Consider the following 22,120-nt stretch of genomic DNA (forward strand, 5'->3'; position numbering starts at 1 on the left):
CTATTTCTAGCTTCATAAATAGTGCTTTGCTAGTTGAGGTTGGAATATGGCTGTAGCCTGATGGGAGTTTGCCTCCAACACAGGTGTATTCTCTGACATGACAATGCCCATGTTATCCCCCACAACATAACAAACGGGGCATGGATACCACAGAATTAGAGAATTCAAAGAACATTTATTACAACCAATTCAATGTGCAAACATTTCATTCCTCGCACAAACTAGCATCTGAACTGAGGACCACATTTCCCGTACAGTGTTATGCTTCAAGTGATCAGAGGCAAGGTGGAATATGAGATCTTTATACTCTTGGGTAACATGCTTTTGAACAGTGATTACATCATGAGCACGTCTCTTAAAGACATACTGAGTGTGCAGTAACATAACACAACACAGCCTAAACTGCAGTGAAATGATTCTTACTACATGACCCGCTTCATGAATAAATTCAGTTCAATTCTTGGTCACGATGAGAACTAGTAGCATGATACAGTTAAATCACAAATTCGTTACAAACAGCGATGCCCTCACCAATCCTCTGTTAACTCTGCAAAAAGTTAAAACATTCTTTCTTTAGTAAATCCATGCTGACTTTTCTGAATTAATCGACATTTGTCCATCTGACTATTAATTTTGTTTCTAGAAGTTTCTTCACCACTACAGATAAACTGACTGACCTGTAATTGCTGCGCTTATCTTGAATAAGGGTGTAACATTTGCAATTCTCTAGTTCTTTAGCACCACAACTGAATTAAAGAAAGATGGAAAAATTATAGCCAGTGTCTACAATTTCCACTTCACTGGAGGTCACCCTGTTGGGAGTTTTCTACAGGCCTCTGCATTGTTCCAGAGATGTAGAGGAAAGGATAGGAAGATGATTCTCGATAGGAGCAAGAGTAAGAGGGTAGTTGTCATGGGGACTTCAACTTCCCCAATATGGACTGGGAATACTATCGTTCAACTAGTTTAGATGGGTCAGTTTTTGTTCAATGTGTGCAGGAGGGTTTTCAGACACAGTATGTAGACAGGCCAATAAGGGGTGATGCCACATTGGATGAGGTACTGGGGAATGAACCTGGCCAGTTGTTAGATTTGGAGGTAGGTGAGCACTTTGGCAATAGTGACCATAATCCAGTTATGTTTACAATAGCAATGCACAGGGATAGGTATATACTGCAGGGAAAGAGGCAATTATGATGCGATTAGGCAAGATTTAGGATGCACAGGATGGGGAAGGAAACTGCAGGGAATGGACACACTTGAAATGTGGAGCTTTGACTCTGTGGTTGAGTCTATGAGCTGTGCATCAATTTGGGCAACACCCCCATTTTCCAAGTCTAGATTGCATCCTCTCCCATAAATTAGATGTTAGCCAATCAGCAGTAAGAGGCAAATATATTACTGAATTACTTTTTGAAAGATATTAAATATAGAAAAATTAATAGATCCCCAAATCAACCGAATGCTACTATTAATGATCAGATAAAAGTAAATAAAATGTTCAAATTTGAAACATTTCTAAAGAAAAGTGATAGATTCGAAGGCTGTCATGAAATAGATTTGAATTTCGTGAGTGGATCATATCCATGCATCATTTTGGAGTTTTATGCAAATCCTAGAAGCCCTACTGTGCGGAAGCACGCCATTTGGGACATCAAGTCCACACCAACCCTCTGAACAGCCACCCTATCTCTGTAACCCTGCATTTCTCACTGCCAATCCACCTAACCTGCACATCCCTGGATGCTATGGGGCAATTCAGCATGGCCAATCCACCTAACCTGCACATCTTTGGACTGGCAGAGGAAACGAAGCACAAGAGATAATCCATGCAGACACTGGAAAAACATGCAAACTCCACACAGACACGCTTGAGGCTGGAATCAAGGCTGGGTCCTTGGCACTGAGAGGCAGCAGTGCTAACCACTGAGCCACTGTATGTTCTTTTGTAAAGTGAAATAATTATTTACTGGGCCAAGAGACTTGATCAATGTTCAGCTTAAATATTCTTCACTCTTTTGGCAACATAAATGATTGTTTTAACAGTCAGGAACACTGGCACAACAATTGGCTGGGAAACAAGGAACAAGCCTGCAACTTCAATGCTCACATTACAGCCTACAAATTGGAGGCTCAGCATAAAGCTCACAAATGAAGTTCTGAAAAATATCACCTTACGTTAGATAACATTATTTCTGTCTCATTATCAAACTAACTCTCATAAGTGATAGGAACAAATAAAATGCGGTCTGCCACCTAGCAAGTTGGGGTATGTCATGCTGTTCTCATATTATTAGCAGTTTAAAGACCAGAAAAATAATCTAGAGGAGCTCAACTTTCTTTACGTCCATGATAAAATGCAGTACTCTCTCGACAGAAACGAAATAACACTATAAAAAGCTGAGGAAGTAATAAAGTAGCTATGGCTTGATGAGTTTCCCACAGGGAAAAGAAAACAAAATTGCACCATGCTTAATTAAATTAAAATCAGAATTAAAAAGCTGCAAATGCAGAAGTTATTTGAAGGTATCCAATGTAGTTAGTATGTGCCAATTATCAGCATGTGAGCTCCACTAATTACCATAGTAGCAATTTGCTCAGAATACAGACATAATAAGTTTTTAGATATGAACTTGATATGGTCCTTGTGTACATGGTCCTTGTGATCCATATAAAGTTATTCTTTTCTAGGTAGTTATCCAGATGTTCAAGGCTGGGTTCAATTACTTCTGACTTTTATAGCTTCCAATAACATTGAAATTTTAAGATGGAAATTCAGGCATATTTGATATGCAATCTTGCAGAAAAGAAAAGTACTCCTACAGTTTCACATTTATTTCGCATTAATTGAATGCTCTTAACTTACATTGTCAACAACTTATTCAAAAAACATTCCCCCATTTCAGCTTCGTTGTTCCAAAGAACTGCACAACACAGAAAATTACTCCATCGCATTTGTGCTACCTCTCTGAGAGGTATTATGGGAGGCAAAGTGCTTTTGTCACAATACCAATAATCCACAGCCCCGTGCTAGGTGGTGGTGAAACTTGAATGCAATGAAAAAAAATTTAGAGTTAAATTTAAAAAAAGCCAGTTTAATGGAATCCTTGTAAACATTTTTGAATGTCATTAAAAACAAGACTCCACATGGTCCATTGATGCCCTTTCGAGAAATAAATCTGCCAGTGTCACCTAGTCTGGTTACATATAATCTAGTCTGGTTACATAACAAAGGTAAACCACTTGGCCCTTCCAATCTGCTTCTGCATTCATCAAAATCTTGGCTGATTTGATTTTGACTTCAATTCTACATTCCGACGTGTTTCTACAGGTTTTGTCCCAATATTTTTGTAGCCTCTCGCACAGTATATTGGCACATACTGGTTGTTTCCTGTTGCATCTATTCTCTGTCTAATCATGTCCATGTGACCCCAGAGTCACTGCAACGGGATTGACTCATAACTGCTGAGGAATTGGGGATGGGCAATAAATGCTGGCCTAGCCAGTGATACTCACATTCCATGAGAATGCAAATAAATGTAAATTTAGTAATACTCTCCTTCTCTTCTCCAATACTTTCCATTAGTTGTCCAATTCTCTATTGAAACCCATTACAGATTCCATTTTTCTTGGGACATGACATGTCATAACCAAGAGATACCAACTGCTCCATTTATTCTTTTGGTGATAAATCAAATTATCAAAATTGACTTGGATCACATTTACCAACCCCTGAGAAAAAGAACAGGAAATGAGATCACCACAGGAATGACATCATCAACCCAAGAAACCTAAACACAAATAAAAAGCGGACCATACCACAAGTGCTTCATCCGGAGGCTCATACACTAAACAACCCCACCGCCCTGTGGCCAACCACTTCAACTCCCCCTCCCAATCCATCACGGACATGCAAGTCCTGGGCCTCCTTCACCGCCAAATCCAAGCTACCCAATGCCTGGAGGAAGGATGCCTCATCTACTGCCTTGGGACTGTTCAACTGGACGGCATCAACATCGACTTCACTAGTTTCCAAATCTCCTCACGCCTCACCTCATCCCAGATTCAACCCTCCAACTCAACACCACCCTCTTGACCTGTCCCACCTGTCCATCTTCCTTCCCAACTATCTGCTCCACCATCCCCACCAGTATCCACGTATCGCCATCTCAGCTACTTTCCCCCAGCCCCACCCTCACCCTCCTGTTTATCGCTCATCCCCCTTCACACCCCCCATTCCTGATGAAGAGTTTATGCCCTGTCCCTCGGATGCTGCCTGACATACTGTGCTTTTCCAGTACCATAGTCTTCAACTACATCCGTCAAATGAATGAGAGGTGGAAGTACTCACCTGTGCAACATATGCAGTATCAGAAATTAGTGAAAAGCTATCCAACTCTCCGTGGCCAATATAAGTTTGGAGAAGAATATTCACTTTCCCATAGGTGTTTTCTGCTCCCCCTGCGACAGGTAGTTGACAGTAATCATCCAGCAGCTGAAGGAGCTCCTCCATTTCTTCTTCTCTTACCTATATCAACACAAAGAAACACTTTATGTAAAACATTAAATGATTCATACAAAGCAGACCTTTAGATTAGATTACTTAGATTACTTAGTGTGGAAACAGGCCCTTCGGCCCAACAAGTCCACACCGACCCGCCGAAGCGTATACCACCCAGACCCATACTCCTACGTTTACCCCTTCACCTAACTACGGGCAATTTCCCATGGCCAATTCACCTAACCTGCACATTTTTGGATTGTGGGAGGAAACCGGAGCACCCGGAGGAAACCCACGCAGACACGGGGAGAATGTGCAAACTCCACACAGAGAGTCGCCTGAGGCGGGAGTTGAACCCGGGTCTCTGGCGCTGTGAGGCAGCAGTGCTAACCACTGCGCCACCGTGCCGCCTTATAGAACTCAGACCTCTCCATGAAAATAAAGGACATATTAATCCTATCAAACATTCGCAACTAAAAGAAATGCCAGTTCTTTACCTCATGCGACTAGATAATCCAACTATTATGCATGTAGATTTTTGGAAAATATTTGAAGAAGTTGCATTATTGATGATTTATGGCCAAATTACAGAGTCTCTTGTTAGTTTAAGTACCATCATCAAGAAAGAAAAAAAACTAAGACATAAAATGCAGAATTCTGTTCAAACGATAAAGAGAGAAACATACCAAGGCCATACACTCAGTATTTATACATTATACGTTACTTGAACATCCCTAACACTTTAAAAATACCGTCAATGAGAAAACATGCTGTGCAGGCAAAAAAACATTTGGACATATTAGTAACCATTTGCAGGGAGGAAATCTGTCCCCTTATGTATTTCTGAAGACATTACGAAGTATTTGCCTTCATTGGCCAGAACATTGAATATAGGAATTGGGATGTCATGTTCACAGGACATTGATGAGGCCACTTTTAGAATACTGCATACAATTCTGGTCGACCTTCTATAAGAAGAATGTTGGTAAACATGAGAGAATGCAAGAAAGATTTAGAAGGATGTTGCCGGGATTAGAGACCTTGAGTTATAAGGAGAGGCTGAATAGGCTGAGGCTATTTTCCAGGAAGCATCAGAGGCTGAGGGGTGACCTTATAGAGGTCTATAAAATCATGAAGGACATGGATAGGGTGAGTTGCCAAGACTTTAATCTAGAGGACATAGATTTAAGATGAGAAAGGAAATATTTAAAAAGGACCTGAGGTGTAACTTTTTCATGCAGAGGGTGGTGGGTGTATGAGCTGCCAGACGAAGTGGTGGAGACTGGTACAATTACAACATTTAAAAGGCAGCTGGATGGGTATATGGATAGGAGGGATTAGAGGGATATGGGCCAAATGCTGGCAAATGGGACGAGGTCAAATTGGGATGTCTGATGGGTGCGGACAAATTGACCAAAGGGTCTGTTTCACTGCTGTATGACTCTATGACTAATTAAGTGTAAGGAAGACTTAGAGATTTTGATAAAATTTCCCATCAAAGGTGTTATAATAACATACCATTCTAATTAAAAAGTACATTTTGGATATGTAATAAATGATATAAAAACAAAAGGACTATATATAAATAGGAAAATGAGCTAAATTTAAGTTTCACTAAATTCAGGATTTCAAAAATATCACCTTTGCAGAGTTTAAGCTATAAGGAATGTGGCTACAGAATTAAAAGTTTCGTAAACCATTACAATTTGATGAAATATTTCACGAACATGTCTTCTAATATTTTGGTTATTCACTATAATTGGCTTTATTGATTGTATCACTAGTAATCAGAAACAGTGAAACTGTGAAGCAAAGTTTGCCGTAGTTTCCTGGCACTGCAGGTGATACCTGCAAATGAATAACTTAAAAGTGACTCTGCTGTTAAAACTAATTGCATTCATCTATTAAGGACACATGAGGTATTGTTGAAAAAAAAAGAGAAACCGGAATACAAGGGTAAACTTGCAAAATATAAAAATAGATACCAAGATCTTCTATAAATATGTAAGAAGAAAGAGTAGCTAAAGTGAATATTGGTCCCTTAGAGGATGAAATTTGGGAATTAATAATAGGAGACAAGAAATGGCAGACACTTTGAACAAGCATTTTTTTGTGCCATCATGCCAGAGATACCAAAAGTTGTCAAGAATATTGGGAAATAAATGGGGAAAAAGAGGAGCTGTCAAGAAAAAGACTTGAGGAAAACTAATGAGAGGAAAGGCAGTTTGTTCCCTGGACCTGATGGCTTGCACACTAGGTTGTTAAAGAAGTAGCTGCAAAGATAGGGTATATATATATTTACTACAATTTCTTGATCAGATTGGGAAACTGCAAATATAAAATCCCTAAAAGGAAGATGACAGAAAGTGGGAAACTGTGTCTAGTTGGTCTAACATTTGTAATTGCAAAAATGCAGGAATCCATTACTAAGGAGGTATAGCAGGAGATTTAAAAGAAAAAAGATCAATACAAGCAAGGGGATGCAACAGTTACATGAAAGGGAAAGTGTGTTCGGCAATTTTTTAGGCCTTTTTGAAAATGTAAAATTGGATAGATAAAGGACGACCAACAGATATAGTTAAATTTCCAAAGGTAAGGTTGCACGTGAAGATTACTATACAAAACAAGATGCAATCATTTTCAGGGGAATACATTAGTGTGAGCAGAGTAAAAGTTTAGCAGGAAACAGAAAGCTGAGGCAAATGTAATATTTCCAGGTCGTCTGGCATTGGAAAATGCTGAGGCCTCAACTGCTTACAGTCTGTATTAAAGACTTGGATGGAGGGACTGATTGCATTATAGCAGAATCTGCTGACGATACAAAAAATAGGTGGGAAAATAAGTTATGAAAAGATCACAAAAGTCTACAGAGGGACATAGATCGGTGTGACTAGGCAAAAATCTGACAGATACAGTATAAAGTAAGAAACGTGGAGGTTATCCACTGTGGTAGAAACAAGGGAAGAAAAGCTAAATATTATTCAGATGTAGTTAGACTATGAAGTGTAAGGGAGTGAGTAATTCTGGATGTCCTCACACAAGATTCATAAGAAGATACGGTGCAAGTAGTTTAGAAGGTAAATTAATGTCCACATTTTTTATAAGGGGACTGGAGTATAAAAGTCGGAAAGCCTTGTTATAACTGTTGATGAAACCACACTTGGAGCATTATATATAGCTTTGGTCTCCTTTCTTAAAAAAACAGCATGCTTAGTTTGAAAGTAATTCAGATAGGTTCACTAGTCTGATTACTGGAATGAATACGCAACATTGAACAGTACTGCATAGGAACAGGCCCTTCATTTCACCATGTCTGGGCCAATCATGATGCATTCTAAACTAATCACATTTGTCAACAGGTGGTCAGTATCCCTCTATTCCTTACCCGTTTATGGTGTCTATCTAAATGCCTCTTAGATGTAACTATTATATCTGCTTCTACCAACTCCCTGGCAGCTTGTTCCAGTTACTTACCATCTTATGTGTAAAAACACTGCCTTGCATATCTCCTTTAAACTTTCCCCCTCTCACTATAAACCCACGCCCCCTAGTATTTGACATTTCCAGCCCGGGAAAAAAAACGACAATTATCCATTCTACCCATACCTCTCATAATTTTATGTACTTCTATCAGGTCACGTCTCAGTCTCCAATTTTCCAGCAAATACCAAGATTGTCAGGTCTACATACAAATTCCCTCCATTGTCCCCGAGTATACCTATACTTTTGCTAGCTATATATATATATATATTCATAAACAGGGGTTTCCTTAAATCTATCTGCCAAGGATATTTCATGTTCACTTTTAGCCCTCCTAATTCTTTGTTTAAGTTCTTTCCTGCTTCCTTTATATCAGACAGGACTTGTTTGCTTTCAGTTAAAATTACCCACTATCACAAACCCAACTGTTTTTACATCTTTCCACGATCTGCTTATATATCAGTTCCTCTGTCTCCTGCTGTTCTATAATATAAACCTTTCATTGTGATTGCACCTTTCTTTTTCCTGGGTTGTATCTATATGGCCTTGCTGAGTGAGCCCTCCAAGGTGTCCTCTCTTCATACAGCTGTGACATATTCCTTAATCAATAATGCAACTTACCCACCTTTTAACACCCCTTGCTATCTCGACTGAAACATCTAAACCCTGGAATGTTGAGGTCTAATCCTGCCTTTCTCTCAACCAAGTTTCTGTAATAGCTACAACACTATAGTTCCAAGTACTAATCGAGACTCTAAGCTCTTTGCTTTCTGCGTTACCTTTTAAGCACCTTCCATTAAAATAAATATTCTCGAGACTGTCAGTCCAGCCATGTTCATCAAGCGGGCCCTTCCAGTTCGTTTTATTAAACTTCCTTCATTTAAACTCTACCTTCTCCTCAATCATTCCATATGCTGACCTACTCCTCTGGTTTCCACCCTCTACCACATTGGTTTAAATCCAAGTGGCATGAGCAAACCTCCCAGCAAGGATATTGGTGCCCATGCAGTTTATGTGCAACCCACCCATCTTGTTCAGACCCCGTCTGTCCTGGAAAGGATCCCAGTGATGAAGGCTGAGAAATGTGTTGCTGGGAAAGCGCAGCAGGTCAGGCAGCATCCAAGGAACAGGAGAATCGACGTTTCGGGCATAAGCCCTTCTTCAGGCTTATGCCCGAAACATCGATTCTCCTGTTCCTTGGATGCTGCCTGACCTGCTGCGCTTTTCCAGCAACACATTTTTCAGCTCTGATCTCCAGCATCTGCAGCCCTCACTTTCTCCTCAAGGATCCCAGTGATCCAGTTTTCTGTGAGTCTCCCTCCTATTCCAGCAGGTTGAATTATGAGGAAAAGTCATAGAATCATAGAATCCCTGCAGAGTGGAAGCAGGCCATTTGACCTATCAAATACACATTGACTCTCCAAACAGCATCACACCCAGACCCACACCCCCATCCTATCCCTGTAAACTGTATTTCCCATGGTTAATTCACCTAGCTTGCAGATCCCTGGACACTATGGACAATTTATCATGGCCAATCTACCTAACCTGCACATCTTTGGACTGTGGGATAAAACCAAATCACCCGGGGAAACCCACGCATACATGGGGAGAACGTGCAAACTTTGCACAGTGCCAGGGACCCGAGGGTGAATCGAACCTCAGTCGCTGGCACTGTGAGGCAGCAATGCTAACCACTGAGCCATTGTATCGCCGGCTAAGTAGCTTGAACTTTTACCGATCGGAGTTCAGAAGAATAAGAGGTGAACTTATTGAAACAGAAAGATTCTTGACAAGGTGGATGCTGAGAGGATGTTTTCTTCTTGCAGAAGAAACTAGAACCAGGGAGAATAGGTTCAGAACAAGGAATCTCTCATTTAAGACACAGACCAGGGAGAATTTCTGCTTCCAGAATTAAATGCCCTTGTTTGTGGCTGGTTTATGGCTGAAGGGGCATTTACTCAAAGGGGTTGATACTCTGCTGCCTTCGAAATCTCCGACCAGATTATTTTCATAGCAGTAGAGCCTACGGATAGCCTTCTGACCATGTCGCTAATTGAGGCCTCTATGTATCCAAAAGTTTCAGTCCGCTCCTGGTATTAATCTAGCGATTATAATAAAAAGTTTTTTTAAAAACTTCAATTAAGCCAAACATTTTCTAGTGATAAACAAGCTCAGTACATTTATTTAATTTCTAAGTTTGAAAATTATGCATCCAATTGGAGACACAAGTAACTTGCAAAATATTTGGTTTGTAAGTGCCAGAAGTTCATTTTGCAGCTCCCAACAGATTTCATTGTCGGCATTTTGTTTTTCAAAGGTTATTCTGGTAGAAATGACTGACAGCCACTGTTCTAATGCTGACTGTGGACTGATGAAATCATAAGCAAAGTAGGTTATTTGCTGATATTTAAATAAACGGTAAATAAGTTACAAGGGAAACAATATCAAATTATGAGAAATTATATTGCTGCCAGTAAATTGTTAACAAGCTATATCATACTTAATTGTGTTAGGAACAAATGAGAAGACAAATTATATTATCCTCAAAACCATACATTTTAAGCAAAGACAATACAGGACATCTGGAGTTGAGATCATGAGGAAAGGGCAAGCAAGTTCAACTAACTTTCTTTGAAAAAGAGGCAATTGTTCACTATGATGAAATACTCAAATACCAGGATCCAAGTGTTCATGATGAGCCTGTCAGAAGTAATTGTTGAAGGAGAGCGAATAAATCTGTTGAATTGTTACTGCTAGGCAAAAAATGATTCAAAATATAAACTGAACTATATCTGCAGGAAGAATGGATGTGTGCTGAAGTTTGTCAAAGAGAGTTGAGCTGGAAAAATTGGGTTAAGCTTGTTTGATCTCATGGCATTTCATTATCCTGAAAACTTTTAAAGTTCTTAAAACTATCAGTGGTCGCAAACTGCTTTACAATTAATGAAGTATTTTTTGAGATGTAATCACCCTTTCTAATGGGAAAATGCACGGTAAACGACAAATCCAGCAAATCCTGTGAAAATACTCTGCTAAAGTTCAGGCTTTAGTATAATAGTCTTTACTGATAAACTAAATAATGCAGTCGGGGTAATTGCTCTCTAGGCTCTGCAATTAAATATTTGGCTTTCTTCGACTTTTGACTTAAGCAACTTGACAGGACTACTTTGCATCTTACTCAAATCTCGTTGCCCCAAAAAATTAATCACCTTCCTGCGCCTGCTGCATGATGGCATGCAAACTTTGAACCTCATCAATAGACCTACCACTGATCTAATACATTTGCAAACTGGGGTCAAGCAAGATTTTGTCATTGCACTGATGCTCTTTTACCCCAAAAGAGGAAACATCCACTCTACATATACTTTGTCAATCCCCTTCAACATCTTACATAATTCAATTAGCTTTCCTCTCAGCCTTCTAAACTCTAGATCGTGTAGGCAATAGATTGCTCAATATCTCTTCACAAGACAAAACCCTTTCTCTAGAATAGTCTCGTGAACCTCCTCTGCATTGCCTCCAATGCAACTGCGTCCCTTAAATAAGGGGACCAAGAGAGACCTCGGGGTGCAAGTACATAATTCTTTGAAGTTTGCATCACATATAGACAGGGTGGTTAAAAAGGCGTTTGGCATGCTTGCCCTCATTGCTCAGTCCTTTGAGTATAGGAATTGGGAAGTCATGTTAAATTTGTACCGGACATTGGTAAGTCCTCTTCTGGAATACTGTGCCCAATTCTGGTCACCCAGTTATAGAAAGGACATTATCAAGCTGGAGAGGGTTCAAAAGATGTTGCTGGGTATGAAAGGTTTGAGCTATAAAGAAAGTCTGGATAGGCTGGGACTTTTTTCACTGAGTGAAGGAGGTTGAGAGATGATTGAAAGAAGTTTACATTATATTGAGAGGTATAGAGAGAGTCAACGGCAGTTGACTTTTCCCTAGGATGGGGGACCTCAAGACGAGAGGCACATTTTTAAGGTGAAAGGAAAGAGATTTTAAAAAGGGTTTTACACAGAGGGTGGTTTGCATGTGCGATGAGCTTCCTGAGGAACTGGTGGAGGCGGGTACATTTACCACGTTTAAAATACATTTGGATAGATACATGAATAGAAAAGATTTGGTAAGATATGAGCCAGGAGCAGGCAGGTGGGACTGGTTTAATTTGTGATTATGTTTATGGGGACTGGTTGGACCGAAGGGTCTGTTTCTGTGCTGTATGACTCGATTAGTCTAGACTCTTCTTTGTCTCACTGATCCCTTGCACAGTTGCAGCAACACTTCCCTACATTTACACTCTATTCCTTTCATCATAAATGCCAAAATTCCATTTGCCATCCTGATGATATGTCGTATCTACATATTTGCTTTCTGTGATTCATACAGACAGGCAGATCCCTCTGCACTGAAGCACTCTGAAATTTACTTCCATTTAGTTAAGAAGTTGCCTTTCTATTCTTCCAACCAACATGAATAACCTTACATTCATCCACATTAAACTCCATCAGCCAAGTTTTGGCCCAGTCACCTAAAGGATCCATAAACACTTGTAATTTTTTTTATTTCTCACCTACTTTAATGCTGTCTGCAAATTTGGCAACATTACCCAGCATCCAAGTCATTAATAGCATCATAGGATCAGATAATCCCTACAGTGTGGAAGCAGGCCATTCAGTCCATCGAGACTGCACTGACCCTCTTAAGAGCATCCTGCCCAGACCTACCCTCCTTCCCTCTCCCTGTAACTCTTCATTTCCTATAGCCAATCCACCTAACCTGCACAATGGGCAATTTACCATTGCCAACTCACTTAACCTGCACATCTTTGGACTGTGGGAGGAAACTAAAGCACCCGGATGAAACCCACGCAGACATGGAGAGAATGTACAAACTCCATCCAGACAGTTGCCTCATGTTGGAATCGAACCGAGGTCCCTGGTGCTGTGAGGCAGTAGTGCTAATTACTGAGCTATCATGTCGTCCTATATAAATTGTAAATAGTTGCGGTTCAATACCAGACACTATGGCACCCCACTAGTTACATCAGGCCAACCAGACAAGTCATTTATCCTGATTGCCTGCTTTCTGCTGGTCAGCCAAACATCCATCCAAACTAATAAATTACCTCTAACCACATGATTTTACCTTGTATATTAACCTTTTGTGCGGCACTTATCAAACGTCTCCTGGAAATCTGCATATACCAGAGCTCCAGGATCCCCATGATCCACATTACCAGTTACGCCTTCAAAGAACTCTAGCAAATTAGTCAAAATGATTTACCCTTCATAAAATCATGCTGATCCTGATAGATTGCACTTTGATTTTTCAAATATCTTGTTATTACTTCGTCAATAATGGAATCCAACAACTTCCCAATGACAGATTTTAAACTAACTAGTCTGGGGTTTCCTATTCGCTGCCTTGCTCTTTTTTTGAATAATGCATTATATTAGCATTTTCCAATCTATTGGATCCTTCCTAGAATCCAGGGAATTTTGGAATATTCTAACCAATGGATTCAGTATCTCTGAAGCCTCTTTCTTTTCTTTTTAGTTTTAAAGACTGTTTACTGCATGATATAGAACACACACTATTTCAGAGGCACAAAACTGACAGATTTGAGAAACACTGGGATATTTTCCCACACATTCCATGTGCAGTTTTGGAACTTCCTTAAAAGATTATGCGACAAAGTAGCTAATTCATTCATAATACTTCACATTGAACTAAAATTTTCTCTTGCCTAACTGGGGATTTAAATTCAGATAATCTTGCAGTTAATTTTATAAAAAAAGAGTAAATTAAACCATATTCTCTGCAAACCAGAACACAGGACCTACTATACTGCGACTCAGGTAAGGAGAATGTTTGGTTTCAGCCTTTCACTTCAATTTATCTGACATTTATTGTGTGTCAAGCAAAGGAAGTGATAGGCCATTGTTCCTCGATGTGAAGAATTAAATAATTCTTTATTTGTTTGTATAATTCCTTGAGATAAACAGATGATTGTCTCCCTCCCTCTTATTTCACACACAAAAAAATCTTTGACTTAAATAAGCTGCTATTCAAGGATGACCGACATGAAAGAAAATATTTGGCCAGACTGCGCATTTAAACAAAATGAACACAATATTCCAACAGTCCTCAAAACATAGCGAATTATTTGTGCAATTTTGCTCCTTCAAACTATTGCACAGCAAAACTATTTTATGATCAGGGTGCATGGTAGTTGAGCTGATGCACTCTGTGACATATGATATCATACCAGGATACTGTTCTGGTTTTGTATTTAGAGGAAACCTATATTGTGCTAGTCATATCATGTATTGAAGTTGATATGTTCATTGTACTAATTCGGTAAAGAAAAGGTGGCAATATATTACAGCCTTAAAGTAGTTACAACAGACATTATGTGCAGTATCTTCCTTGTTTAATTCAAAGGCAGGTGAGGTTGGAGGAGGGAAACTTGTGGTCTGTCAAGTCTGTTGGATCTTCTGGCAAACAGGCAGTTGCTTGGTTGCTGGTTGTCTTTCCACTAGGATTTGGACCCAGGACAAGGTAGCCCCATCTACTTTGAGGGACCAGTCAGAGGCTGGAAACTTCAGAACCAGTAATGTCAAGGCTGCTGCTGGTCTAACACCCACTTCCCTGGCCAGAGTGTCACCCACAGGAAAGGTAAGTGTTATGTTTTATTGGGGGAGAGGTCTCATAGGGTATGGGAGTCAGAAACAAAGGCAGACGCCTGGTTAAGTCTCCTGTCTGTCTCTAGGCTCACTGCTGCCTGACACAAAGGATTCCATTTTACGCTCTGACCAGCTGAGAACCATTGTAAAAATTGTATTAATTTGAAATTCTTCAAAGCTTTAGTATGTGCAGAAGCTGTGAAGTTGGAAGAAGTGAACAAGAATCACAGTCAAGATGTGGATAAAACAAAGTGCAGAAGATGAAACTGAAAGATTCCTTTCTCTGCTCTTAATTAAAGGAGGATATCCTTTTGAATGACTTTCCCATATCAACATCAAGGGAAACTCTTAAGCTGGCAATTAATGCAAACTTAAGGGCCTCATCCCATGTTGGTCAGTGGTCGGCAGGGTAGTCATCAGACAGGAAGCCCAGGAAACAAACACTGTTGTTGGATCCTTCAATGTCAGATACAGCTTCTGATTGAAGAACCCAATTTTAGGAAGTGGGATGGGAGGTGATAGGTGAAAGAAACCTCCTGACCTTTTATCCTACACCCCACTCACATGTGGCCTGGGTCATTTGCTGATCCCGGGCTTCAGGTTGTGCACTGGAGATAAAGAATAGCTGCCAGCCTCTGATCTGCCATTAGCTTTCAGGGGAAGAGACATCTGCTCCTGGGATCCTTGATCACAGGGAAGGTTTACCACGGCCTATAAAATGCCTATGTAGCATCTATTATGGTACACCTTCGCAGAAGAAGTGACATAAGGTTCTTGCCAGTGGGAGTCAATTGACAGTCACTTGACTGTTGTGCAAAGCTGTGAGGGTGGTTGAACTAATAAATACAAGCATCAAGACTAGTACAATAGATAGTACTTGTCTAAGGCAGGAGTCAAGGCATATTGTTGGCTTAAGTAAAAGATGTTTATCAATTGCAGGTGTAATGTTTTACCTTCTGAGTGACTGCTTTGTGGTAATAATGGAACCAAAATCCACAAGTACTTTGTTTCTCAGATTTAGCACTATCTTCTGCTTTTCAAAATTACTTTGAACAATGTACAATAAAACACAAATCTCTGAGTTCTAATTGCTAAATTACTTATGGGTATACAATTACTGAAGTTTAAATTCATTAATCGGTTAAATGGTTCCCAGTGTATGTCGGCCTGGTATGAGTGGATGCTTTTTCATTTATCATTGCATGAGTGTTTTAAAGTTGCAAATCTTTAAGTTCAACCTCATAAATGCCAAATCTATTAACAATTTCAAAGTCATAACTGTTAAAGCAAAAAGTACTTCCCTACAAATCAACTATAGATGCATACACTTCCAAAATGGCGGCAGAGTAGCAGCACAGTGTGTGGGCTCCTGTTTGGGGCTCATCTGCTCTGTCCGCTTTTACTTTCTTTTTCTTCTTTCACTAATTCTTTTCTTAGTTTAATTTACCTACCTCTTGTAAGGTGTGAGTTTGAGAGGTGCTGAGGAGATCGAGCCACCACAGGGAGGGAGAATCCAACATGATGATGAGAGGGGTCCTCGGCGTCAATGGCAATCATCCCAAGTGACAGTGAGAGCAAGAATATACAACCTGGGGCAATTGCCGGTGAGAGCTGACAGCTCCTCCTGAACTGGAGGCAGCTTGAGATGGCCAGTGGCGAGTGCGGGAGCAGAAACAGGCTGCAAGGTCATGAGAGTAGGCAGCCCAGTTGGCAGCAGGGTGAGGTCAAGCCCGGAACCGGGGGAGATTGAGACCTTGTGAGGATTGCGAGCCCAGCATAGCCAGGCACTTATGGACTGTGGTGTTGAACTGTTAAATGTGTTTTTTAAAATTTCTACTTTTTAGTAAGAAGGAATGTCATGTTTAATTTTTTAGCTTTATTTTATTTATTTTGCTGCTTTGTACCTTTGTATCTAAGGTAGCACCATAAGCGGCAACTTGTAAACCTTTCACTGTGTGTACATGTGACAATAAACTTAACAGCAACTATAACTAGGTTCTGTCAGCCTTCATCAGCTAATCAACTATTCACGGTGAAGCAACTAGCCCTTCAGTTCTCAAATCTTTTTACCTTGATCTGCTCAAATTCTTCTGCTTTAGATACAAGAGCAAAAATGTCTGCTTCAGTCTTGTGAGCTTCGAACAGCTCATTAAATGTCTGGAAATGAAAGAGAAGGAATTGTGAATAAATTCTCAGCTAGCCTCTCATTTATATCACAGCTTTTTTACATGTTGGGGTGATTTTATAAATGTGGTCATCACAATAAAGCATGAACAGCAAACAATAGAAAAAAAAACTGATTTGGAAGTCAAATACTAAAGCAGTAGTTGCAAGTTGGCACCACATTATTACATAAAAAGAAATCAAGTTTTTCAGGCTACTAGTTTATAACAGTGAAAAGCAAAGTATGCACTTTTTACTACTGTGTGGTGAAACAGAACTAGATTGCTTGTGACTGTGACAACCCTTTAAGGACCATGTCAGATGGAGATCCCAAAGGTTTTCAGGCTAAATTTCACAAACACTTCTAGAGCAATGACTTACTAGCCACATCTTGAAACCCTTTAGGTAATAGAAAAAGATTTCCTTTTTAATTGTTCAGAAAGACCCAAAGCTTCTTCAAATAACAGTTCAATTGGTAAATGTCTGACTTGACCAACAGTTCTATGCTCAAAGGCTCTTTGGTATGATATTTCAAAGTACGTAGACCATTCTTTCAGCTTTATTTCAGTTTGTGTGAAAAATCAACAGAATTTGGTGCGAATGTTGATTAAAACACTGTCTCCATGCACAAACATCGCAGCGGGAAATCTTGTAGATTATCAGATGTTGTAAAACATATTCTGGAAACAATGCTTTCAAATTTTGGGGCAATTACTTTACAGTATTATCATAAAGCTTTGTGTTGCCACTTTCTTTCTGTCTCTGCATATTTTCAATTACTGCGATAAATTTCTATAGCTTTAGGCTGAACCCAATGGTGTGATGTTTCTATTTCTGTTGGAGAGTTTTGACATGGGGAAAATTTCATGTGACTTCAATTGGAAAATGTCTCACTAAAGAGATGATTGTTGAACCTGGGTACAGTAATTCCAGTCATCCTATGCCTTTCAGGGAACCTACTGGCCCTGTATGTACAACTACCCGAAAAAGTGAGGATTGCAGATGATGGAGAGACGGAGTCGAAAAGTGTGGCACTAGAATAGCACAGCAGATCAGGCAGCATCCGAGGAGCAGGAGAGTTCACATTTTGGGCATAAGCTCTTCATCAGAAATGTCACATTCCTGATGAAGGGCTTATGCCCAAAATGTCGACTCTCCTGCTCCTCGGATGCTGCCTGACCTGCTGTGTTTTTCCAGTGCCACATGTTTTGACTCTGAATTACAACTAGCCTTGTTGGTACTGGCACAAATAAAGTGTGTTGGTAAAACACCTTAGTTATAATAAAACCTGTCATCCTTGCTTTGAAATCTCTCTATTCATTCGCATTCCTATTTCTCGAACCTTCTCCAGTGTCAGAAACCTTTCAAAACTCTGCACTCTTCCAAATCTGGCCTATACAATTGCAGTCCCTCCCTGCCCTCAACTAATCGAACCATCACCCCATGACATTCACTGATGTTACCATCACAGAATCCTACACTATCAACATCCTGGGGTTACCATTGACTAGAAATTGAACTGGACTAGATATATAAATACTGTGGCTACAAGAGCAAGCTAGAGGCTAGGAATACGCTAGAAAATAACTCACCAACTGACTCCCAAAATCTGTGCGCCAACTACAAGATATCAGGAGTGTGATGGAATACTTTCCATTTGCTTGATGAGTGCAATTCCATCAACACTCAAGAAGCCTGACATCCTCCCGGACAAAGCAGCCCACTTGTTTGGCATGACACCCACAAACATCTATCCCCTCTATCATTGATATTCAGTAGCAGCAGTGTGTACTATCTACAAGATGCAAGGCAGAAATTCACCAAAGGCCCTTACAGACAGCACCTTCCAAACCCATAACCACTTCCCTACCAAGCCATCAGCCACCTGACTTGGAAATATATCATCCTTCTTTCAGTATAAGGTGTTGAAATCCTGAAATTTCCTCCTTAATGGAATTATGGGCCTGCCTATAGCACATGAAAATCAGCAGTTCAACACCACCACCTCCTCAAGGAAAACTAGGCATGAGCAATAAATGCTGACCCAACCAGCAATGCCTACAAACCATGAGACTTAAAAAAAAGTAAACTCATAACTCAGATACAAGAAATTTTACTTTCATTTTTATGGAAAAATAATCTGCTGTTTAGTTCTGTGTCTAGCCTCACAACATTAACACTAGACATTAACAGTAGCAATTCTGTTTCATCACCAATGCTCACTACATATTAGCCTCAACTTTGTAAGAAACTTTAGTATAATGTTGCCAGGGCACAACAGACTGACTATGGGGCTAGGAGTCAAGTATGCCCTTCCAGGAAATTCACCCCATTTGTCCTAATAAACAGCGCAGCAATTATTAAACTAAGAGATATTCTATGATCTTTGTGACATAACCTAAGCTTAACCTAATTGTTAAATGGTCAACATAGCCAGTCAGCATTGACGGATTAAATCCCATCTCCCCTCAAATAAAAATGAAGAAATTTGATGTAAAAGTGGCAATAATGGCATTACAATTAAAACTTGTTATTTGGGCTGTCATGATGCAAGTGCAAATATCTCAATTAATCAATGAATTAATCAAACACCTTTACTACTGATGTAAAACCAGAATATCTTCTAAAAATAATGCAATAGATAGGAATAGATCCAAGAACCTGCCCCAATTAATGATGAAGGGCATTTGTATATTTTATCCTGGATTTCACTGACACCTAATAGAGAAAAACAAAATCTTATTTTTTACTGAACCCAAAACAAGGTATTCTTCCGAACAATTTCAGATTATCGAGATTCAAAATTGTTAAAACCATACCTCAATAGTATTATATTGAATATAGTAATGGCTGGCAGTTCTACCAAGATCTGTTATAGAAAAATAACCAGTCCTCTCTTCAAAACGAACCATCTTGGCTTTGTCTAGTTTTCGGCCAGCCTCTATGACTTGATCTCGCCTGTATTTTTCCAGCCCAGGGTCCATCTGAATAAAGGATATAAGTGGACATAATTAGGACAAAAGGGTAGAGTCAGATAAAAGATAATGGTATTTAGCAGACAATAAATAAGCTTTACCATTATACTTCTGTCTTTGCAATTTAACCCAACAGGTGAGTTTTCTTTTCTTTCTTTCCTGTACCACATTGAGGATTAATCACTCTTCCCATTACAATGAAACAGAATGAGGTTTCATGTCAACTGAAGCACAACAGTTGTTTTGATGAGACACTGAGCAGTGAATCACTGAATGCTAATGTGCAACAATTCCAATACGTTTACTACCAAAACAATCAGAATAAATGCACTGGGTTCAGTCACAATGTCAGTACACTTAGGTGCTTATGTGGATTTATAATGACAAAAAATGTTTTCTTTACAAACTTACATCTTTTAAAGTAACTACAGAGACAAATATCTGTTTTCAGATTGCAGTTTGTACCAGAAGAAAGAGGAAAAAACACAAGTACGCACTAACTTTATCTACATTTTACCTGGCAAGCTTTGTAATTGATCCCATAGGCTAATGGGTTTGCTCGTGACCGCACGTAAAGGTAGGTGTAGCTCAGCCATTTCACTGCTTCTTCAACATTTGTTACTGTTCCCAAGGCTATCTACAAAACAAATCATGACAGCAAAATGAATGACTGTTAAAAAAAGATTTCAGAAAAATACAAGAAATGATTTATGACTTTTTAAGGTGTTTATTTGATAGCAATTTACTTGCACAACTAACATTTTAAAAACATTAATTGCTTTTAGATATTTTGAATCCAGGAACTTTGGTACTGTTGTTTACATATTATACGCCAATATTTGAACTTCTACTAAAATCTAACCTGTAATCACTAAATTCCATTACATGCTCAATTTTGGAACACTTGTAATTTCTGATAGCTTATAATGATCTCCACTTTGAAGGCATCTTATCATGTGGCTCTCTGGTCTTCCCAACAAGTCATGGTTGGTTACTGCCCAATTATGTAACATTGGCTAATTTGCATCAAGTTACCCTGCAAACATAGGGTTCTTGTAGCACAGTGGTACTGTCCCGACCTCAGAGGTGAGGGTTTGGGTTCCACCTATCCCAGAGATGTGTCAAAACAAGTCCAAACAGGCAGCTGATTAAAATAACTATGCTGCACAGATTGCAATCATATATCGCAACTGACTAGATCCAGGACGTCAGCATCCTTTGCATGTAAGATAATAGTAATAAGGATGTGCACCAGTTCACAACCCATATCCTGCACTGAGGACCTCAAAAACTATAGTATCTGATGCATTTTGCTTATGCTGTCAGTATCCTGAAAGCTTGATTTGACAGTGGGTGGTGACATAAATGGTACAGTGTTTTGTTATCTCAATAAACCTTGACTGAAACTATGGGCTGGGATTTGGCTACCAAAGCAGGAAGTTCAAGTTGGAAAATGTCCTAATATACCAAACTCATCTTGGTAAATATGCCCTGATGTATTGGAGGGTAACTAGGGCTGGATTGGCAACAAATGCTGACCCAGCCAGCAAAGCCCACATCTCTTAAATTAATTTTTAAAAATTACAACTTTTGCTGTGCTATGTGATGGAGCAAAGCCCAATGTGGAAGCAGAGTGTTTGGCAGCTGCAAGGATGGGCAAGATCCAAGGTCAACTCCCAGTTCTCTGGGACCTAGTCCCAGTTATATTCGAAGACGTTAGGGCTTCTAGTCCTTATTGCATTGCCCTCAAACACTCCTCAGGGCCTCATATACATTCCTTACCCATTCATGCCCCACCTCCAAATATCTCCACGGCCTCTTCCATTCTCCATGACAACTGACGCACTGACCTATATAGCAATAATGAGTGAGAAACTGCCAAAAATTCTCCAGACTTTTAAAAGTATCAGATATTTAATTATCAATACCAAAGTTTTCAAAGACTTTGCACATCTTAATTTGTCCAAATAAATAAATGCATTGAAAAAAAGATGACTTAAACAATTTAGTATGATCACTTAAAGATGTCAGTTAAGCATATTCCATACAAATTGTACAACAATGAGACATGTTCACCTCTGAAAGGAAGCTGATGAGGTTGAGAATGCAGAACGTGGGCTTGCAACCAACTCTCTTAAAATGCAAGTTAACAAACAGTAACAAGAAATGTGGTGCTGGGAATACAGCAGGAATTCCAGAGTAAGGCCCATCCTACCAGTTTTCTACATGGTCACTGTAACGACTCTAAACAAAAGTCCTCATTGCCATCTTATTCTGAAACTGTACCCCAAGATTATAGACTCCCATATGAGGGG

General features: G+C 39.6%; 1 protein-coding gene across 2 annotated transcripts in view; it reads right to left on the minus strand.

Moving 5' to 3' along the window:
• ascc3 (activating signal cointegrator 1 complex subunit 3) overlaps positions 1-22,120 on the minus strand; it is a 544,034-nt gene that overhangs the window by 192,465 nt on the left and 329,449 nt on the right. For both annotated transcript variants that reach the window (XM_043687007.2, XM_043687008.2), the window contains exons 17-20: positions 20,323-20,442; positions 19,650-19,814; positions 16,738-16,824; positions 4,352-4,528 (exon numbers count right to left, since the gene is read on the minus strand). In XM_043687007.2, coding sequence (XP_043542942.2) covers positions 4,352-4,528; positions 16,738-16,824; positions 19,650-19,814; positions 20,323-20,442 — 549 coding nt within the window. The remainder of the gene's footprint in view (positions 1-4,351; positions 4,529-16,737; positions 16,825-19,649; positions 19,815-20,322; positions 20,443-22,120) is intronic.

This window comes from Chiloscyllium plagiosum, unplaced genomic scaffold (genome assembly GCF_037043375.1).
Source record: "Chiloscyllium plagiosum isolate Xiang-an unplaced genomic scaffold, Cpla_swu_hap1 HiC_scaffold_3, whole genome shotgun sequence".
In the NCBI taxonomy this organism is placed as follows: Eukaryota; Metazoa; Chordata; class Chondrichthyes; order Orectolobiformes; family Hemiscylliidae; genus Chiloscyllium; species Chiloscyllium plagiosum.